Source organism: Mustelus asterias, chromosome 27, assembly GCF_964213995.1.
Source record: "Mustelus asterias chromosome 27, sMusAst1.hap1.1, whole genome shotgun sequence".
NCBI lineage: Eukaryota > Metazoa > Chordata > Chondrichthyes > Carcharhiniformes > Triakidae > Mustelus > Mustelus asterias.
The window spans coordinates 16,144,807-16,167,765 of NC_135827.1; the positions used below are offsets into that span (position 1 = coordinate 16,144,807).

Below are 22,959 nucleotides of genomic sequence, written 5' to 3' on the forward strand. Positions count from 1 at the left end.
ACTCGAGTTTGTTTATTTGGTTTGACCGAAAAAGAGGCCCAGGGTCGTTTGTCTCAGATAATGGACTGCCGGGAGTTGGAGTTCGCAGCGCGGTGCCTGCCGGGAGTTGTAGTCCATAGCGCGGTGCCTGCCGGGAGTTGTAGTCCACAGCGCGGTGCCTGCCGGGAGTTGTAGTTCACAGCGCGGTGCCTGCCAGGTGCCGAAGTTCCCAGCGCGATGCCTGCCGGGAGTTGTAGTCCGCAGCGCTGTGCCTGCCGGGTGCTGATGTTCCCAGCGCGGTGCCTGCCGGGAGTTGTAGTTCCCGTCGGAGCCTAGAGAAACTACATTCCCCATCACCCGGCGGGCAGTACATGCGCACAGGCAGTAGCTGCGACTGGGCCTGGGCTGTGGCGGGCGTCGGTCTCTTGAGGCGACGGGTGAGTATTGTTCCGCGGGGGGGGGCGGCGCAGAGAGGAAGGGAATCCGGGCAACCGGCAAGGGGGAGATAGCACTTGAGGAAATGGCAGAATACCGGCTTGTTTGTTTGTTTGCTTGGGTGGGGGATGGGGCTTGGATAGCGGCAGTGCCGGGGGCATTGTCCTGATGCTGTGAGGGGGTTGGCAGGGAGAGCATCTCCCTGCTCCCGGGAGACAGAACCCAGTGAAACAGAGACCCTGTGAGTTAATGGGGGGGGGGGGGGGGGTAGGAGAGAGAGGCCCTGCCTTGTTAAAGGGCATTGTCTGGATGGGGAGGGGGGCACACACAGGAATCCCATTGTCAGTGGGTTGCGATGGAGAGTTATTTTTATCAACCTGCAAAAAGCATATTGATCTGTTTCAATCAGAATTGTGGAAACAAAATTGGCAAAATACTAAGAGGGGCTGCTGCTTTAAGGCATCTTTGTGGACACTGGTGTATTTGGTGTTGTGGGTATGATGGTGTCTGTCACCCTTCAAGAATTGACCACACCAGTGTTGGCACAGCCTCCTTGTTGCTGTGACACCCCATTAAGTTTGGGAATTGTAAGTTTTATGTGGTATCTTAATGTTTGTAACAGAATAAGTCTTTCTGCTGGATTATGGTGATAGCAATGTGCATGCAAGTCATAGCAGATAAAGACAGTTTAACATTGTCGTATAAGTTAATACAAGTTTCGGATTAGGTAATTCCGTGTTTAGAACATAGAACAGTACAGCACAGAACAGGCCCTTCGGCCCACGATGTTGTGCCGAGCTTTATCTGAAACCAAGATCAAGCTATCCCACTCTCTATCATCCTGGTGTGCTCCATGTGCCTATCCAATAACCGCTTAAATGTTCCTAAAGTGTTTCTTAGGAGCTTCAGACTTAGTTTAGACAGTTTGTGTCAAATTATGTGATTGTATTGGCGTAAAGCAGGCACTCCTCAAGGGTAAATCTTGAGCTGATGTCAGCAGTGTATCCTAACTTAGAATTCCCTGACTCATTTCACCTCCCCATGTCCACCACTTCTCCCCCAAGCACCTGCCTTATTCCCTAAGCTTGCCGGTTACAAATTTTGTTTCATGCCAGCAAGGAAGCAGCATCTGTTGATGGAAGTATAGACAATGGCATAATCCATGTCCAAACGCCTTTGTGATGCAGCATTGCTCACACCACCAGGAAACAATACACCTGGGCAGCTCCATTAATGCAGCCGGTTTGAGTGCTAAATCTGGATTGTAGTGCCAGGGTTTAAAATTACACAAGCTTCAAGGCATTTGTCCGTGAACCCCTTTTTTATTGGAGTAATTGCTAGGCAATGGCTCAGCTGGAAACTAAGTGTAGGGTGTAGAGTAGCAGTAGGAGTCTCTTCCCTACTCCCCCAAACAGTCAATTCCTCTTACAGTAATCACTGTCTGGAGTTACACATGAATAAAAGTTGCTCTTGCGAGTAAAGTGCTAGTAGATTCTGGAACGGATGAATGCCATACTGCTAACATAAACTTGTGAGTGTTTTCAGAAACTGAGGGAGAAAACGAGAAGTGACAAATGAAATATACACGGTTTTTTAAGCTGCCACGGCGCATGCGATATTTAACAGCAAATATATGTAACTGATGACTCATCAGAAAGGTGTTTTCAAAACAGCTCCATCCAAAAATAAAGATCCCACTAAAACACAACACCATACAAAGAAATCTAATCGCCCACGCAAGTTGCTCTATGTCTGTTAATAAACCCTTTTACACAATGACATTATTTCAGAACCATGTATATCACTCTGCAGATTTATAGCACTATTTGACCCCAATATGCCACTGTAGCTCTTTGCTGGTGAAATAGAAACCAGCGCTGTGTTGTACCCAGTGACATAAGAACTAGGAGCAGGAGTAGGCCATCTGGCCCCTCGAGCCTGCTCCGCCATTCAATAAGATCATGGCTGATCTTTTCGTGGACTGAGCTCCACTTACCCACCCACTCACCATAGCCCTTAATTCCTTTACTGTTCAAAAATTTATCTATCCTTGCCTTAAAAACGTTCAGTGAGATAGCCTCAACTGCTTCTCTGGGCAGGGAATTCCACAGATTCACAACCCTTTGGGTGAAGAAATTCCTCCTCAACAGCCCTCCTAGTTCAAGTTCCTCCTCAACTCAGTCCATGCCTCCTAGTTCAAGTTTCACCTGCCAGTGGAAACCACTTCCCTGCTTCTATCTTATCTATTCCCTTCATAATTTTATATGTTTCTATAAGATCTCCCCTCATTTTTCTGAATTCCAATGAGTATAGCCCCAGTCTACTCAGTCCTTCCTCATAAGCTAACCCTCTCAACTCCGAAATCAACCTAGTGAATATCCTCTGCACCTCCTCCAGTGCCAATATATCCTTTCTCAAGTAAGGAAACCAAAACCGTACACAGTATTCCAGGTGTGGCCTCACCAGCACCTTATAAAGCTGCAACATAACCTCGCTATTTTTAAACTCCATCCCTCGAGCAATGAAGGACAAAATTCAATTTGCCTTCTTAATTACCTGCTGCATCTGCAAACCAACTTTTTGTGATTCATGCACAAGGACACCCAGGTCCCTCTGCACAGCAGCATGCTGCAATTTTTTACATTTAAATAATAGTCCATTTTGCTGTTATTCCTACCAAAATGGATGACCTCACATTTACCAACATTTTACTCTTTCTGCCAGACCCTCGCCCACTCACTTAGACTATCTATATCCTTTGCAGACTTTCAGCGTCCTCTGCACACTTTGCTCTGCCACTCACCTTAGTGTCATCTGTGAATTTTGACACACTACATTTGGTCCCCAAATCATCAAACTCCAAATCATCTATGTAAATCGTAAACAATTGCGGTCCCAACACTGATCCCTGAGGCACACCACTAGTTACTGATCGCCAACCAGAAAGACACCCATTTACCCCCACTCTTTGCTTTCTGTTAGCTAACCAATCCTCTATCAATGCTATTACATTACCTGTAACACCATGTACCTTTATCTTATGCAGCAGCCTTTGGTACGGCATCTTGTCACCTTGCCTTCTGGAAATCCAGATACACCACATCCACATGTTCCCCATTGTCCACTGCGCATGCAATGTTCTCAAACGAATTCCACCAAATTAGTCCAACGTGACCTGCCCATCATGAACCCATGCTGCGGTTTTTCAATGGGACAGTTTATATCCAGATGTCTCGCTATTTCTTCCTTGATGGTAGATTCAAGCATTTTCCCTACTACAGAAGTTAAGATAATCAGCCTTTAGTTACCTGCCTTTTGTCTACCTTTTTTAAACAGTGGCGTCACATTTGCCATCAAGATGTGTACTATCTTTGATCTTTTCCTCTCAAACAGGATGCCTCTTAATAAAAAATCGGTTCACATACAAAAGCCTTGAAGCTCACATAATTTAAAGCCCTGTCACCACAATCCAGATTGAGCCCTCAAACTGAATGGATTAGTGGAGCTGACCAGGTATATTGTTTCCTGCTGATGTGAGCACTGCTGCATCACAAAAGTGTCTGCATGTGGATTGTGCCATTGTCTATATTTTCACCAACAGTTGCTGCTTCCTTGCTGGATGAAACAAAATTAGTAACCATAGAGAATACAGAATTCTCTATAGAGACTAAAGCGGGTGCTTGAAATGGACCTGAGGAGGAGAAATGCATCAGGGAATTCTAAGTTAGGATGCACTGCAGATTTGCCCTTGACGAGTACCTGCTTTACGCCAATACCTTGGCATCATGTAGTTTGTGTCAAACTAAGTCTGTTTCAGAAGTTCAGCTTGCTGGCACAAAAAGTTATTTAGTTTAGATACTGAAGCTCCTAAGAAACATAGAATTACACAATCCGAAGATTGCATTAATTTATACAACAATGTTATTATCTGTCTTTATCTGCTATAACTCGCATGCATATATATCTGTGCAATCCGACAGACATAGTTTAACCATCACATAAAACATTCCCCAATTTAAAGGGGTGTCACAAGACCAGCTAAGGCTTTGCCAGCACTGGCTCACTGCCTGATGTGATTCATTCTGAAAGGTGATGCATCACACCAACAGGTAAGGTGCCAGATGACCGTAGGCTCCTTTGAGGGGGAGAGATGACTGGTGGTGATTTAACCTAAGGATCACCACACCTCAGGCGAGGGACACGGTTGAGAAGGCGGGGCTGAAAAGCCTCAGCCGGTATGGAAAGTGAACCTGGGCTGTTAGTGTCACTCACATCACTAACCAGCCGTCCAGCCAACTGAGCTAAACTGACCTCCCAACACTCTTACCTCAAAGGTGACACATCATCACACCCACATCACCAAATACACCCATGTCAACAAAGGTGACTTAAAGGAGTACCCCCCTCCCCCCCTCAATCCAAAACCCCCTCATACGCACAGCTCCATTGGGAAGGGTTACAGAGTCGGACTTGTATCTTGGGCTGTTAAAAGTGCCATTATAAAGTCCTGCTCACCCTGTATCCTATCCTTGAAAATTACTGCTGCAGCTCTAACTATTGAGAAATGAATGTAACCTGCAGAGAGAGAGAGATGAATCAATTAGTGCTTTGAATATGTTGCACCTTTGTCCCAGAATCTGTGCACATAAGTGGTAATACAACAATATTAGACAATAATGTTTATTTGTGAGTGTAGGTGAGTTGAGAAGTCATTGAGGTTTACAGCATGGAAACAGGCCCTTCGGCCTGTCTATGCCGCCCTTATTTTTTTTTAAACCCCAAAGCTAATCCCAATTGCCCGCATTTGGCCCATATCCCTCTATACCCATCGAACCCATGTAACTATCTAAATGCTTTTTAAAAGATAAAATTGTACCTGCCTCTACTACTACCTCTGGCAGCTTGTTCCAGACACTCACCACCCTCTGTGTGAAAAACGTTGCCCCTCTGGACACTTTTGTATCTCTCCCCTCTCACCTTAAACCTATGCCCTCTAGTTTTAGACTCCCCTACCTTTGGGAAAAGATATTGACTATCTACCTTGTCTATGCCCCTCATTATTTTATAGACCTCTATCAGGTCACCACTCAGCCTCCTACGCTCCAGACAAAAAAGTCCCAGTCTATTCAGCCTCTCCTTATAACTCAATCCATCAAGTCCCGGTAGCATCCTTGCAAAACTTTTCTGCACTCTTTCTAGTTTAATAATATCCTTTCTATAACAGGGTGACCAGAATTGCACACAGTATTCTAAGTGTGGCCTTACCAATGTCTTGTACAACTTCAACAAGACGTCCCAACTCCTGTATTCAATGTTCTGACCGATGAAACCAAGCATGCCGAATGCCTTCTTCACCACTCTGTCCACCTGTGACTCCACTTTCAAGGAGCTATGAACATGTACCCCTTGATCTCTTTGTTCTGTAACTCTCCCCTACCATTGACTGAGTAAGTCCTGCCCTGGTTCAATCTACCAAAATGCGTCGCCTCGCATTTGTCTAAATTAAACTCCATCTGCCATTCGTCAGCCCACTGGCCCAATTGATCAAGATCCCACTGCAATTGGAGATAACCTTCTTCACTGTCCACCATGCCACCAATCTTGGTGTCATCTGCAAACTTACTAACCATGCCCCCTATATTCTCATCCAAATCATTAATATAAATGACAAATAACAGTGGGCCCAGCACCGATCCCTGAGGCACACCGCTGGTCACAGGCCTCCAGTTTGAAAAACAACTCTCTACAACCACCCTCTGGCTTCTATCAAGAAGTGGTGATGCCGGCATTGGACTGGGGTAAACACAGTAAGAGTTTTAACAACACCAGCTTAAAGTCCAACAGGTTTATTTGGTAGCAAATACCATTAGCTTTCGGAGCGCTGCTCCTTCGTCAGATGGAGTGGAAATGTGCTCTCAAACAGGGCACAGAGGCACAAAATCAAGTTACAGAATACTGATTAGAATGCGAATCCCTACAGCCAGCCAGATCTTAAAGATCTTAAATCCACATTGTCTGTATCTTTAAGATCTGGCTGGCTGTAGGGATTCGCATTCTAATCAGTATTCTGTAACTTGATTTTGTGCCTCTGTGCCCTGTTTGAGAGCACATTTCCACTCCATCTGACGAAGGAGCAGCGCTCCGAAAGCTAATGGTATTTGCTACCAAATAAACCTGTTGGACTTTAACCTGGTGTTGCTAAAACTCTTCTTCTGTCAAGAAGCCAATTTTGTATCCATTTAGATACCTCACCCTGGATCCCGTGAGATTTAACTTTATGCAACAACCTACCATGCGGTACCTTGTCAAAGGCCTTGCTAAAGTCTATGTAGACAACATCAACTGCACTGTCCTCATCTACCTTCTTGGTCACCTCTTCAAAAAACTCAATCAAATTTGTGAGACATGATTTTCCACTCACAAAGCCATGCTGACTGTCCCTAATCAGCCGTTGCATCTCTAAATGCCTGTAGATCCTGTCTCTCAAAATACCTTCCAACAATTTACCCACCACAGATGTGAGGCTAACTGGCCTGTAGTTCCCAGGCTTTTCCCTGCAGCCCTTTTTAAACAAGGGCACAATATTTGCCACTCTCCAATCTTCAGGCACCTCACCCGTGACTATCGATGATTCAAATATCTCGGCTAGGGGAGCCGCAATTTCCTCCCTAGCCTCCCACAACGTCCTGGGATATACCTCATCTGGTCCTGCAGATTTATCTACCTTGATGTGCTTTTAAGACTTCCAGCACCTCCTTCTCTGTAATATGTACACTCCTCAAGGCATCAATATTTAATTCCCCAAGTTCCCTAACATCCATGCTTTTCTCAACAGTAAATACTGATGAGAAATATTCATTTAGGATCTCACCCATCTCAAGTCTGAGTGAGCTGAGGGTGATGGACAAGAGGGGCCTTAACAAAGTATTGGACACAATGCCAAATGAAAGCCACTTTGTTGTGTTAGTGTGAAAGGAAGCTATTTAGTGAAATAATTGCAACTCTCCTTAGCATCTGCACTGATTGCATACTGGAATCTGCACGAAAACAGATTTCTTTTTGTGAAATCCCCTTGGCCATGAATAGCCTTCAGCTATACTGCCAGGCGTGAAGTCACTGCAGCACTCAGTCTTGCCCTCTATGTTTAGCATTCAGGAGAGAGCTCCCACCACCACCAGCAGTCTCTGTTTAATTTCAATATTAATTCAAATTTTAATCATACTTACAAAGTCTCCTGGGTTTTATCAAAATTACTTAATTCGTGCTCCTGGATAATTTAATTATTCTGAAACAAAAAAAACAGATTTGAATTTGCGCGATTGGAATGGACCAATCTCCAGCTGAAGGTCTAGTGTCAATGTCCGTCCATGCTGGAATTTTAACCAATGTCTCAGTTTAATACACACCAGGATTATTGTTAAAGAGTATTGTAAAAGGCTTTCCTTCTATCTTGTTTTAACCCATCAGTTTCTGCCTCTTTCCACTTTATCCACACCTTTTAGGCCTCCTGCAATGTATGAATGAGAATAGTGATGTTACCACCATATCGTATAATTATGAGCTTTTGGGGACTTGAGAAGTGAAATCTGAGACTGATCAACAAGAGGTTACTAAGCAAAATACTGAAGGCATGCTTTATGAAAGCAACCTTTGTGTTTTGATGACATGAAACAAATCTTTTCAATAAACGATTGCCCCATCCCCCTCACTCCTGTGCTGTGTTTGCTTTAAAAATGTTCACGGGCAAGAGGACAGTTGAGTTAATTTGTTTGGTTTTGTTTCTCTTTTAAGCTCTCTTGCACTCTCTCTTTTGCACTCTCTCCCTCTCTCATAGAATCCCTACAGTGCAGAAAGAGGCCATTCGGCCAATTGAGTCTGCACCGACCACAATCCCACCCAGGCCCTATCCCCGTAACCCCACATAATTATCCAGAGACACTAGGGTCAATTTAGCATGGCCAATCAACCTAACCCGCACATCTTTGGACTGTGGGAGGAAATCGGAGCACCCGGAGGAAACCCACACAGACACGGGGAGAATATGTAAACTCCACACAGTCACCCAAGGGCGGAATTAAACCCGGGTCCCTGGTGCTGTGAGGCAACAGTGCTAACCACTGTGCCTCCCTCTCTCTCCCGCTCCTGCTCCCTCTCTCTCCCGCTCCTGCTCCCTCTCGCTCCTGCTCCCTCTCTCTCTCCCGCTCCTGCTTCCTCTTTGTCTCCACTCCTGCGCCCCCTCTTCCTCTCTCTCTCTCTTTCCCCCCCTGCACTTCTTCTCCCCTTCCTGCACCCCTTTTCTCCCCTCCTGCATCTCATTTCCCTCCCTCGCTCTCTTTCTCTTCCCCCTCCCCCTTCCCTCGCTCACCTCTCACTCATGCTATCTCCCATCTTTCTGCCATTTTACCCAGTCCAGTTCAAGTGGTTAGTGTGACTGATGTGGTGAATTTGCTCCTCTCCTCAGATGTTTGAGCTGACTGTTAGCTCCTATAATGAGATGCTCCTGTGAAGCTGCTGTTGCTATGCTGTACAGTTGATGCTGCTCTGGCTATGGCTGATAGCGTTAGGACGTTCCTTCTGGATGTAGCTAAGGTGAGTGCCCTTCATATTGTTAAAACTGTTTTGAGACATGGGGTCTGAGAGATTTCACACCACCAAAGCTGCTGTTTGCAGATGAAATACAGAAAGATGAAATTCCAAATCTCTGGTTCATGTTTGGGTTGAGCAATGTGAGTCTGTTTTGAAAATGACGTTTGATAAATTTTAATGTAGATTTGTATGTCACCGTCTGTTCAGTTTAATGTGACAAGATCCGTCTTCCTGCACTCAGAGCTCTCTGCGCCACCCCAAGAGTTCTCTTCCCAATCTCTCCTGAAGGTGCTGACTCTGTGCTCAACTTGCTGGAACCTTACCCAGGTGGCTGGCTTTAGGAGAAATTGAGACTCATCATTCATAGCAACAGAAGAAGGTTGTTCAGCCCATCAAGCCTAACCTGCCTCCACAGAGATAATGGCTGACCTGTGCAGCCTGTTCACCTTCATATCCCTCGGTAGATTCTGCAGAGAGGTGGGAAACTCGCTATTTCACTGAAGGCTGTCTGCTGTTCACTCCATTTTCTTATCTATGTCACCAACATGCTCAATTTGCAGTGACATCTGAACTTGAAAGAGGTGTCTCACAGTGGGGTGTGTTTGGAACCTCCGAGTTCACAAAGAAAAGAGTTACATTGACACAGCATCCTCTGGCTGACAGAAAAAAAACTTCACTTATTTTGAAATATAGTCCCTGTTACATGGGCATACTTGGCAGCCAATATATGCACAGTGCAATCCCACAAACAGTAATTGGGACAGAATCAAAAGCTTCTATTTCTATCATGTCTTCAATGTAATAAAGATCCCAAAGCACTTCACAGGAGCATTATAAAACAAGGTGTGACAACAAGCCGCATAAAGAGATATAGGCCAGATGACCAAAAGCTAGGTCAAAGAGGTAGGCTTTAAAAGGAGGAAAGCGAGGCAGAGAGGTTTGGGGGGAGGGATTTCTGGAGCTTAGAGCCCAGGCAGCTGTAGGCATGGCCACCAATGGTGGAGCGCTTAAACACAGTAAGAGTTTTAACAACACCAGGTTAAAGTCCAACAGGTTTATTTGGTAGCAAACGTCATTACCTTTCGGAGTGCTGCTCCTCCGTCAGATGGAGTGGATATCCACTCCATCTGATGAAGGAGCAGCGCTCCAAAAGCTAATGGCATTTGCTACCAAATAAACCTGTTGGACTTTAACCTGGTGTTGTTAAAACTCTTACTGTGTTTACCCCAGTCCAACGCCGGCATCTCCACATCAGGAGTACTTAAAATCAGAGATGTTCAAGAAATCCAGATTTAGAAGAGTGCAGAGTTCTCAGGTGGCTGTAAGACTGGAGGACTTTTCAGAGATTGGGAGAGACCAAACCATGGAGGGATTTGAAAACCAGGATGAGACTTTTAAAATCAAGGTATTGCTTAACCAGCAGGAGACAGTGTGCAGGTCAGCAAGCACAGGGGTGATACACAAACAGGACTTGGTGTGAGTAATATGGGCAGGAGAATTTTATTTGATCACAGTTAACTGAAGGTAGGCAGGCATGCCTTGGAACCCAGCCAGAATGCATTGGATTGGGCGATTCTAGAGGTAACAAAGACGTGGATGAGGATTTCACCTGCAGATAAGATGAGGCGGGTAAATTGGCAATGATAGGGAGATGGAAATAGGCGGTCTCGGTGTGAAAATGATGTCAGAAGCTTATCTCAGAGTCAGGTAAGACAAAAAGGTTTCAGATAGAGACTGGTCTAGCCTCGCTATTTCCAGGGACTGAGATGGAGTTTGTAGCTCGGAAACAGAGTTCATGCCGGGATCAAAGACAGTGGCTTCAGTTTTCCTAATTTTTGTTCATCCAGTACTGGATGTTGCACAAATGGTCTGACAATTTAGAGAGAGGAAACCAGCTGAGCTGGTTTTTGGTTACATTGCTTAAAGGAAGGATATTGGCCAAAACACCAGAGAATACCCCGTGCTCTGCATAGTGTCATGGCATCTTTAACAACTATCTGAATAGGCATACAGGGAAAGTTTTAGTTAACACTGGATGAGAAATAACACTCTCTAAGTAGTGCCCTGAAGCCTGATCTCAAGTCCCTGGAATGGGACTTGATCCCACAACCTGTGGACCCGAGGGAAGGTGATGAGCAGCCATTCTGCTCAGACAGATCAGTGATAGTTTGTGTTTTCCCATTTGTGAGCCATTATATTTGACCCTGACATCATCCAACAGGAGACACCTGCCAGTCTTAATTCCCCTACTAGGATTGTCCCTGGCTCACAGATTCAATTAACTAAAACAGGGATCAAAAATGGGACATTCCTGATTACCATGCCATGGTCTGTTGTGGGCCCCATGAAACCCTATTGAGAAGCTTTAACCTGAATTTCCATTAAATTTCCATTATTTTGAATTTCAAGTGGGCCAGAATGTTTGAGTGGGCAAAGGCTGTTTCACAAAAGACGCTGGAGATGCTATCCTAATGATTGTGTCCTCTGTGTTTGCATAGGAACAGAAAAGTTAAATCACAGAAAGAGGGCATCCAGCCATCATGTCTGTGCTGGCCAAAACGGAGAGAACAAAATAAATAAGCCATTCATTTCCAACTCACTTTCCAGCACCTGGTCTGTAGCCTTGCAGGTTGAGCACTTCAGGTGCTGCACCCTCAGCCAAGCTGTTCCAGTACAGCTACAACACTGGCAAAGAACCAGCAATGTGGAAAATTTCCCAGCTATGTTCTGTACACAAAGAGCATGACAAACCCAATATGGCCAATTACCACCCTATCAGTCTAGTCTTGATCATCAGGGAAAGTGACTGAAGAAGTCATCAACGGTGGCACTTGCTTAGCAGCTACTTACACTCAGTTTGGGTTCCGCCAAGGCCATTCAGCTCCTGAACTCAGTATAGCCTTGGTTCAAACATGGACAAAAGAGCTGAACTCCAGTGGTGAGGTGAAAGTGACTGTCCTTGACGTCAAGGCCATATTTGACCAAATGTAGCATCAAGGAGCCCCAGCAAAATTGGAGTGAATGAGAATCAGAGGTGTACTCTTCACTGGGTGAAGTCATACCTGGCACAAAAGAAGATGCTTATGGTTGTTGGAGGTCAGTCATCTCAGCTGCGGGACATCACTGCAGGAGTTCGTCATGTTAGTCTCCTAGGCCCAAGCATCTTCAGCTGTTTCATCAATGAATAAGGTCAGAAGTGGGGAATGTTTACTGATGATTGCACCATGCTTGGCACCATTCACGACTCTTCAGCTTTCGTCCTGGGGAGTCACAATGTCACAGCGAAAACACCACATTTAGCATCGGGGTTGTGGGGGTAAGCTAACTGATTATTTCGTTGACAGTCAGAGCAGTTAGAAAAACTGCAGAGCTCAAGAAGTCCACCTATTTTTATTTCAGGGGATAAAAGACTCTGTCTTTGGAATACGGACTATCTCCAAACTCGATGAGCGGATTCACCAGAAGCGGGAAGAACAGAGGAGGAAGAAGGAGCAGCGTAGTGTACTGGCGCACCGGAGGGCCCAGACTGAGGACAAGAAAGAGGAAAAGTGAGTACAGCAGCGAGAGTGAGCAAGAAGCTTGCAGATTTGAGTGGTAATGTTTGCCATGGTGACACTAAGTTTAGTTTTGTCACAAGCATTGGACAGATGCAATAAGGACTGAAAGCTTGACTTCAGTATTTATTAAAGGGCTCTGAAATTATACTTGATGCATTTGCCTGAAATTCCTGGCTGCTTTTTTACCAGAGGCACTTGTACTTTTAACAAGAAAATGTCTCCTCTAAAACAAACATGAAGCACATTTTAAGTCTGTACGCATTTGGAACACTCAGCGTAACTGCAGGGCCTGATTATAATGAGTACTTCTCAAAAAAGCCCAGATGGAAACCTCAGCATGGTAGGAAGATTTAGCACATTTTTATGAATGATTTGGCTCGAGTATTAAGCAGGAAATGCTCACATTGGGGAGCAGAAGAGAATGTGATCTTCGTTCATTGGAGTGAAATTCTTCCACTAATTCAAAGAAGAAAATCAACAAGGAGCCTCATTTTGATTTAATTTGATTTATTTTTGTCACATGTATTCGTATGCAGTGAAAAGTATTGTTTCTTGCGCGTTATGCAGACAAAGCACACCATTCATAGAGAAGGAAAGGAGAGAGTGCAGAATGTAGTGTTACAGTCATAGCTAGGGTGCAGAGAAAGATCAATTGAACACGAGGTAGGTCCATTCAAAAGTCTGATGGTAGCAGGGAAAAAGCTGTTCTTAATCAGTTGATATATGTCCTCAGACTTTTGTATCTTTTTCCCAATAGAAGAGAGTATGTCCGGGGTGTGTGGGGTCCTTGATTATGTTGGCTGTTTTTCTGTGATAGCGGGAAGTGTAGACAGAGTCAATGGATGGGAGGCTGGTTTGCGTGATGGACTAGGCTTCATTCATGACCCTTTGTAGTTTTTTGCGGTCTTGGACAGAGCAGGAGCCATACCAAACTGTTATACAACCAGAAAGAATGCTTTCTATGGTGCATCTGTAAAAGTTGGTGTGAATCGTAGCGGACATGCCAAATTTCCTTAACTTCCTGAGAACGTAGAGGCGTTGGTGGGCTTTCTTAACTATAGCGTCGGCATGGAGGGACCAGGACAGGTTGTTGGTGATCTGGACACCTAGAAACTTGAAGCTCTTGACCATTTCCACTTCACCCCATTGATGTTGACAGGGGCATGTCCTACATATTCGCACTGATGCTTTTGCTAAAATTATAGGTGAGATGTATTGCTCCTCCTAGTGTCTCGTTCACTGCTCTTGTCACTTTTCCCAAATACTTAAAGTTTATTCAAGTATATCAGTAAAAAAAATTGTAAGTATAAAATTATTGAAATGAGAAAAGTGGTAATTATTGCTGTAACTTACCTTCTAAAGGCATATTAGAAAAGGTGACATGAGAGAGAGTACAGACCATCTTCCTGTATAGGTGATAAATCCCATCATAAGTCTCATAATATAAAGCAATCCAGGAAAGTTGCCAAATATTTGACTGAGTAAAAATTGATGATATATAATTATTAAAAAGTTTGCGGAATCAAGTATAAAATGGAAACAAAGAATTGAAGCTGTTAAATAGAAAGGGCGCTTTGAACCCACTCCACAATTGCAGTTTAAATACAGCCTCAATCCAGAATTGGGGTCTGACCTGAAACCGATGCAAAGTCAGTTCAGAAGATGGGGTCTCTCTGCACTTTGATTCAGAGACAGTTTGGAGCTGAACACTCCGAAATGCAAATGTTGCCGTTGTAGACAACTTCAAAATTGCACTTTGTCCAAGGATGATAAAATCTCAAAAAAGCGGGAATCTAGGATTAGCAATGTGGAAAATGGATACAGTGAGAGCGGCCTATCGGTGCTTGGTCTTCAAGGGTAGGACAATGACTGACTACAGCACTGATGTCTATGTGGCTACAATATCACAGATAGAGGGCAGCCACCGCCCACCCCCCCCCCCCCCCCCCCCCCCATGCCGACACTATAGTTAAGAAAGCCCACCAACGCCTCCACTTTCTCAGAAGACTGAGGAAATTTGGCATGTCAGCTACGAGACTCACCAACTTTTACAGATGCACCATAGAAAGCATTCTTTCTGATTGTATCACATCCTGGTATGGCTCCTGCACTGCCCAAGACCGCAAGGAACTACAAAAGGTCGTGAATGTAGCCCAATCCATCACGCAAACCAGCCTCCCATCCATTGACTCTGTCTACACTTCCGGCTGCCTCGGCAAAGCAGCCAGCATAATTAAGGACTCCACGCACCCCGGACATTTTCTCTTCCACCTTCTTCCGTCGGGAAAAAGATACAAAGTTCTGAGGTCACGTACCAACCGACTCAAAAACAGCTTCTTCCCTGCTGCTGTCAGACTTTTAAATGGACCTACCTTGCATTCAGTTGATCTTTCTCTACACCTTAGCTATGACTGTAACACTGCATTCTGCACTCTCCCCTTTCCTTCTCTATGAGCGGTATGTTTTGTCTGTATAGCGTGCGAGAAACAATACTTTTCACTGTATGTTAATACATGTGACAATAATAAATCAAATCAAGTCAAAGACGCTCAACAGGAATAGGTGCAGCAGTCTTCAGTTTGCCTGTTGGTTTGATACGCAAGATATTTATTGCTTTGTCCCACTATGGTGTGAAGAAGGATTGGACTGCAGCAGAATCTCCAGCTATCCCCACTGCTCTGCTTAACCAGCGAAAAGCCTTCAATATTCATCCAATAATTGCTGGGGGTCACAGGAGCAGCTAGCCAGTACAAACCATAACCTGTACAAACCACTGCTGCATTGACCCAGCAGATATTATCGAACGGAGGCTGCATCCTTTCAACAGTGAGCCTCAGACATTGTGATGAAGCAGGAATGAAAATTTGAAAGAATAAGCAACCCAGAATGAGAGAAACCTGGAATGAAGAGAGCAGGAGTGCAGCAAAGATCAACAGATTGACAGTGGGAGGCTCCTTCATCAAATTCTGCTGCTTTTTGTTATATTATCAATATAGAAGGACTTAATTTCCTACGTTCATTAATTTTAGCACATCAGTTTGAGTTAAATTCCTGCCTGCAATCCTTACATGGATTAAAGTCTGCATTATGATAGATAGATAGATAGATAGATTGGAATCCAGTGTGAATGAGTTAAATTCATGAATTGACAGCTGTATACACTGTCGGAGGAGGAGTGTGTTGCTTTGTACAAATGTATTCTCGATTCTCTCACCTAGAATGGCAATGGTCAGTGACTTAACTTTTTCTAATCCTGCCAGGGGTTCCTAGGACTCCAGGTTAAGTTATGGAGTCACAAGGTAGTAAGATGGAAGGGTATGCAGTGGGAGTGGGAATTCAATTGACGACTCTAGGTTGTAAAAATGAGGCATAACTATAGAATCTCTGCAGTGCAAAAAAGAGACCATTCACGCAAGGAATCTGCACCAACTCTCCGAAAGAGCATCCCACCCAGACCCTCCCCTCCACTCTATCCCCCATAACCCTGCGCATTTACCATGGCTAATCCACCTAACCTACCCATGTTTGGACACTAAGGGGAAATTTAGCATGGCCAATCTACTTAATCTGTACATTTTTCGAGATTAGTACCAAAGGGATCAACGGAGAGGTGAGATGAGATTCTCCAACCTCCCAGCCGTGTGTTTCCCCACCGACGGGAGGCGGCACGTTGTTTGCTAGCGGTGGATTCTCTGGTTCAGCTTGACGTCGCCCCACACTAGCGGGAAACCCGCGGGCAGGGGTGCGCTGACGGCGGGACCAGAGAATCCCTCTGGCGTGAAAGGCCGGAGAATTCCAGCCAAAATCTTTATATAAGATGTGAATATTCAGAATGCTTTACCACTGAGTCAAGCGTAGAATTTGGTTTTGAAATATTGAAGGAACATTCAGGAGGAACAAGGAATGAGCATGGAAGTGCAGTGCTCCAACACAGTTCCATTCAGGAAATTGGTACAGTCATGTGAGCCTGAATGGTCTCCGCTACTGAAACTTTTATGATTTGCATATGGTAAACACTGGGTGCAATGCGAGTGCAACCACAATGTGCGCGTGTCTGCAACGTGCAGGCATGCAAGCAATGTTTGCATGCATCTGCCTGTAAGGCTAAAGACCAGCTTGTTCTATCTGACTAAAGATATCTGCTACTGTTTTTCAGTGAGCCTCGAATAGCACACCGGATCGTGCAGTGTTGTGCCTGGAATGGAGGAATATTCTGGGTAAGGTCATTGTATTACTTTCAGGTTATCCTAAAGGATGGTGCTTCCAGAATGTTGTTGGTTAACTTTATTTTTACCTAAACCACAGTTGATTGAGCCACAAGGACCTGTTATATATCCAGCAACAAGTCTAGCTAGTTAATTTTAACATAGCTGAGCAACCTCTTTATTATAAATGGTAAGAAATTGGGTACATTTATGTAATGATAAAAGAAGGGGTATTCGCTCTCTGCCTCAGTTTTGTTAAGGTACGGATCAGAGACCCCAAAGTATGTTATGAAGCCTGACTGGACCACAACAGGTTTTCCATTTTGGCATTAGTGTGAGAATAAGGAGTTTCACTTGATATTAGTGACTCACTAGAAAACTAGACACACTTATCAAAACAAACTTTATTTAATAATACAATTTAACTATAATGAATGTGATTGCGGGTTGCCCCGTTATGGGCATCCATTGCGGGTTGCCCCGTTATGGGCATCCATTGCGGGTTGCCCCGTTATGGGCATCCATTGCGGGTTGCCCCGTTATGGGCATCCATTGCGGGTTGCCCCGTTATGGGCATCCATTGCGGGTTGCCCCGTTATGGGCATCCATTGCGGGTTGCCCCGTTATGGGCATCCATTGCGGGTTGCCCCGTTATGGGCATCCATTGCGGGTTGCCCCGTTATGGGCATCCATTGCGGGTTGCCCCGTTATGGGCATCCATTGCGGGTTGCCCCGTTATGGGCATCCATTGCGGGTTGCCCCGTTATGGGCATCCATTGCGGGTTGCCCCGTTATGGGCATCCATTGCGGGTTGCCCCGTTATGGGCATCCATTGCGGGTTGCCCCGTTATGGGCATCCTTTGCGGGTTGCCCCGTTATGGGCATCCATTGCGGGTTGCCCCGTTATGGGCATCCATTGCGGGTTGCCCCGTTATGGGCATCCATTGCGGGTTGCCCCGTTATGGGCATCCATTGCGGGTTGCCCCGTTATGGGCATCCATTGCGGGTTGCCCCGTTATGGGCATCCATTGCGGGTTGCCCCGTTATGGGCATCCATTGCGGGTTGCCCCGTTATGGGCATCCATTGCGGGTTGCCCCGTTATGGGCATCCATTGCGGGTTGCCCCGTTATGGGCATCCATTGCGGGTTGCCCCGTTATGGGCATCCATTGCGGGTTGCCCCGTTATGGGCATCCATTGCGGGTTGCCCCGTTATGGGCATCCATTGCGGGTTGCCCCGTTATGGGCATCCATTGCGGGTTGCCCCGTTATGGGCATCCATTGCGGGTTGCCCCGTTATGGGCATCCATTGCGGGTTGCCCCGTTATGGGCATCCATTGCGGGTTGCCCCGTTATGGGCATCCATTGCGGGTTGCCCCGTTATGGGCATCCATTGCGGGTTGCCCCGTTATGGGCATCCATTGCGGGTTGCCCCGTTATGGGCATCCATTGCGGGTTGCCCCGTTATGGGCATCCATTGCGGGTTGCCCCGTTATGGGCATCCATTGCGGGTTGCCCCGTTATGGGCATCCATTGCGGGTTGCCCCGTTATGGGCATCCATTGCGGGTTGCCCCGTTATGGGCATCCATTGCGGGTTGCCCCGTTATGGGCATCCATTGCGGGTTGCCCCGTTATGGGCATCCATTGCGGGTTGCCCCGTTATGGGCATCCATTGCGGGTTGCCCCGTTATGGGCATCCATTGCGGGTTGCCCCGTTATGGGCATCCATTGCGGGTTGCCCCGTTATGGGCATCCATTGCGGGTTGCCCCGTTATGGGCATCCATTGCGGGTTGCCCCGTTATGGGCATCCATTGCGGGTTGCCCCGTTATGGGCATCCTTTGCGGGTTGCCCCGTTATGGGCATCCTTTGCGGGTTGCCCCGTTATGGGCATCCTTTGCGGGTTGCCCCGTTATGGGCATCCATTGCGGGTTGCCCCGTTATGGGCATCCATTGCGGGTTGCCCCGTTATGGGCATCCATTGCGGGTTGCCCCGTTATGGGCATCCATTGCGGGTTGCCCCGTTATGGGCATCCATTGCGGGTTGCCCCGTTATGGGCATCCATTGCGGGTTGCCCCGTTATGGGCATCCATTGCGGGTTGCCCCGTTATGGGCATCCATTGCGGGTTGCCCCGTTATGGGCATCCATTGCGGGTTGCCCCGTTATGGGCATCCATTGCGGGTTGCCCCGTTATGGGCATCCATTGCGGGTTGCCCCGTTATGGGCATCCATTGCGGGTTGCCCCGTTATGGGCATCCATTGCGGGTTGCCCCGTTATGGGCATCCATTGCGGGTTGCCCCGTTATGGGCATCCATTGCGGGTTGCCCCGTTATGGGCATCCATTGCGGGTTGCCCCGTTATGGGCATCCATTGCGGGTTGCCCCGTTATGGGCATCCATTGCGGGTTGCCCCGTTATGGGCATCCATTGCGGGTTGCCCCGTTATGGGCATCCATTGCGGGTTGCCCCGTTATGGGCATCCATTGCGGGTTGCCCCGTTATGGGCATCCATTGCGGGTTGCCCCGTTATGGGCATCCATTGCGGGTTGCCCCGTTATGGGCATCCATTGCGGGTTGCCCCGTTATGGGCATCCATTGCGGGTTGCCCCGTTATGGGCATCCATTGCGGGTTGCCCCGTTATGGGCATCCATTGCGGGTTGCCCCGTTATGGGCATCCATTGCGGGTTGCCCCGTTATGGGCATCCATTGCGGGTTGCCCCGTTATGGGCATCCATTGCGGGTTGCCCCGTTATGGGCATCCATTGCGGGTTGCCCCGTTATGGGCATCCATTGCGGGTTGCCCCGTTATGGGCATCCATTGCGGGTTGCCCCGTTATGGGCATCCATTGCGGGTTGCCCCGTTATGGGCATCCATTGCGGGTTGCCCCGTTATGGGCATCCATTGCGGGTTGCCCCGTTATGGGCATCCATTGCGGGTTGCCCCGTTATGGGCATCCATTGCGGGTTGCCCCGTTATGGGCATCCATTGCGGGTTGCCCCGTTATGGGCATCCATTGCGGGTTGCCCCGTTATGGGCATCCATTGCGGGTTGCCCCGTTACGGGCATCCATTGCGGGTTGCCCCGTTACGGGCATCCATTGCGGGTTGCCCCCTTACGGGCTGCCATTACGGGTTGCCCACCCTGACTCCTTGTGTATACATGCTCTGTCTTCTGATTGTACTTGTTTCAGCTAAACAAAATACGTGACCGCCATTTGCTGGTTCATTGCTCAGGGCAATGCTTTGACCGATCTGAATCTGGCTCCCTGTTTTAAATTTCAAACAATACTTGGCAATTAACTGTCAGTCACCATCAATTGGTGCATTCTCCATGGCAACATCTCTATTAATTAGAGCCCACTTGCCAACCAATCAGGACTCTCATAGAGTCATAGAAGAGTCATAGAATCCCTACAGTGCAGGAGGAGGCCATTCGGCCCATCGAGTCTGCACCAACTACAATCCCACCTCGGCCCCATGCCCGAAACTCCACATGTTTATCACTCTAACCTCTGCATCCCAGGACACGAGGGGGCAATTTAGCATAGCCAATCAACCTAACCCGCACAGCTTTAGACTGTGGGAGGAAACCCACGTAGACATGGGGAGAATGTGCAAACTCCACACAGTGACCCAAGCCGGGAATCGAACCCAGGTCCCTGGTGCTGTGAGGCAGCAGTGCTAACCACTATGCCACCGTGCCACCCCTCGCCTCATACATTTATCTCATTGCTAGGCACAAATTAGTTGGCATATTTTTGTAAAACCAGTGAGTAAACTTCACTGTCTTGAGGTTGTAAAACCTATGCAGAGCATTAAATCATTCTAACTCTATCTGGAAAAATACCAAATTCACATTCTACAGTAATATGTAATGCAATGCATAATATACAATACAGTGCATTACAAAAATAGCAACACTGTGATTAATTAATTGTCTAGTGTAGGAGTTTTACAGAGAGCTATGTATTATGCTGGCTTCATGCAGGAGATTTCTCTTTATTAATACAGCTTGGCAAATACAAACAACTCGTCGGACACAGTAGTTTCTGGTTGAAGGTGTATTTTATTGACCCAGGCCTGGTTTCTACCATGGAGGGAGAATAATTTAAGATAGCGCAAGTTACTCTAATTAAATTATCAAGACTTTATGTAATTATACTTCTTCAGAAATCATCTGCCTGCCTACTCTGTCCATCTTAATAGGATGGATCAATCGTTAGTATGGATTATTTACCTTGGCCAATTACATCCTACTCTCTGGCAACATGAGAATTTATTGGTTCGTAGAATCTGGATGCTCTCACCCACTTGCCTTTTAGCAACCTCTGTTACGTAAATTAGAGTTCAACGGCAACTTTCTCACTGTCTCACTGTGGAGTTCAAGAGTTGCTGTTCTCACCATCTGCTATCAGTAGAAAATGAATTGTCTCATTCATTTAGGGAACTATATTGATTAAAAACTATGCTCTGTGGCCGTATTGTTCTTAAAGAATGTGGTTCATCTCACTTAGCTTTCATCCTATTATGTCTTGGGGTGGTCTGTATTTGGCCAAGATGTACAGAAGTCTTTCACAAATATATATTTAAAATCTCTAACAGTGGTTATATGTATTTCAATGCATCTGAACCTTTGTAAATCCTTTTCTGTCCTATATTCATTTCTAAATTAGTCTACCCTGACTTTATTAGTCTTTTAGTACCAGACTATCCTTATTTCCTCTAACTCTAGTGAAATGCTGCTCTTCACATATGTGTAGAGTAATGTATTTCCGAACACGACCCAGTATTATTCTTCTGCAGCTTTTATTAGATCGAGTGTCATTGTAATCATAGTAAAGATTGTTTAATTTTCACAGGGTGAAATTCCCCTTTTCACTTATCAGGTGTTAAAATTGATGTAGTCGCTAGCAGTTAACATGCTAATGTACTCAAATGAAACTCTCTTATCCATTGTTTAGAACAATTTAAAACCATTGTTAAGCCAGCAAGCAAGAATTTTTAATAAACATTTTAAGCGATTCAGTATGAGAATCATGCAGTTGGTTTCCAATTCCTTTGTGCATTTCATCTTTCTCAGTACAGTTATCCTGATAGTTCTTTGTGTAAAATGTAATGTGATCCTGGCCGGAATTTTCCAGTCTCATACGCCACCACTGCCAACGGAAACGGAGAATTTGGCGCTCCATTCACAGTAGCAAGGTTTGGAGAATTCCAGCCCCTGTGTTTGATGGGACAGAAAGCTCCCACTTGATGCTCCACAAGTTTTTTTTAATTCATTCATGAGACATGGATGTTGCTGGCCAGCATTTATTGTCCATCCCTAGTTTCCCTTGAACTGAGTGGCTTGCTAGGCCATTTCAGAAGGCAGTTGAGAGTCAACCACATTGCTGTGGCTCTGGAATCGCATGTAAGCCAGACCGGGTAAGGACAGCAGATTTCCTTCTCTGAAGGACATTAGTGAACCAGATGGGTTTTTCCGGCAATCAACAATGGTTTCATGGTCATCAGTAGATTCTTAATTCCAGACATTTTTTTATTGAATTCAAATTTCAACACTTGCCGTGACTCGAGTCCACGGAATGTTAGCTGAGAAAGTGTTTCAGGAATTGGACAATCTAAGCCACGGCGGAAGTTAAGTGTTGCGATTGACCTTTATCACCCACCAGTTAGAAGGGAGTAAATCAGGAAATGCTTACTGTTCAGATGTGCTTTAAAGTTGGGTTAGGTTGGCGTTTGGTGTTGCCTATAATGTGCCCAGGAACAGCCTACGGATACATGTCCAGTATCATGCTTGCTGAATCGCCATTGGGTAAGGTACCTGGATGGCTGCCATCATTGCTGGAACGAAGAAAACTTGAGTTGTAAAGTTGGAAAAGTATACACTGCACTCACCCCTTCGTGTCAGGGGATTGGGCAGCAGAATCTCATGTGGAGTGCATTTATTGCTGTCAGTATTTGTCAGTGGTGCTGTAACACCTGTTTCCCCTTTTCTCCACACAGCTGAGTATCCTGGTCTTCTACCGAGTCTTCATCCCTCTGCTTCAAGCTATCACTGCACGTATAATTGGTAAGGAAACTATTACTGCAAGAGAGATAGAAAGAGTGTGGAGGCATTTGATGAATCTGGGACAGTAACAGTTAGCAGCCCATGAGGAACAAAACTTCCAACAAAGTCCGTTGGTTACTTGTTCA

The 22,959-nt window shown here is 46.0% G+C and overlaps 1 protein-coding gene across 2 annotated transcripts in view; it reads left to right on the forward strand.

The window, feature by feature from the left end:
• Window positions 1-346: 346 nt before the first annotated feature.
• ei24 (EI24 autophagy associated transmembrane protein) overlaps window positions 347-22,959 on the forward strand; it is a 51,065-nt gene continuing 28,452 nt past the window's right edge. For both annotated transcript variants that reach the window (XR_013495582.1, XM_078198855.1), the window contains exons 1-5: window positions 347-416; window positions 8,876-9,003; window positions 12,400-12,548; window positions 16,714-16,774; window positions 22,768-22,834. Coding sequence is in view for 1 of the 2 variants with exons in the window: in XM_078198855.1 (XP_078054981.1) it covers window positions 8,962-9,003; window positions 12,400-12,548; window positions 16,714-16,774; window positions 22,768-22,834 (319 nt within the window). In the remaining variant the exon portion in view is untranslated. The remainder of the gene's footprint in view (window positions 417-8,875; window positions 9,004-12,399; window positions 12,549-16,713; window positions 16,775-22,767; window positions 22,835-22,959) is intronic.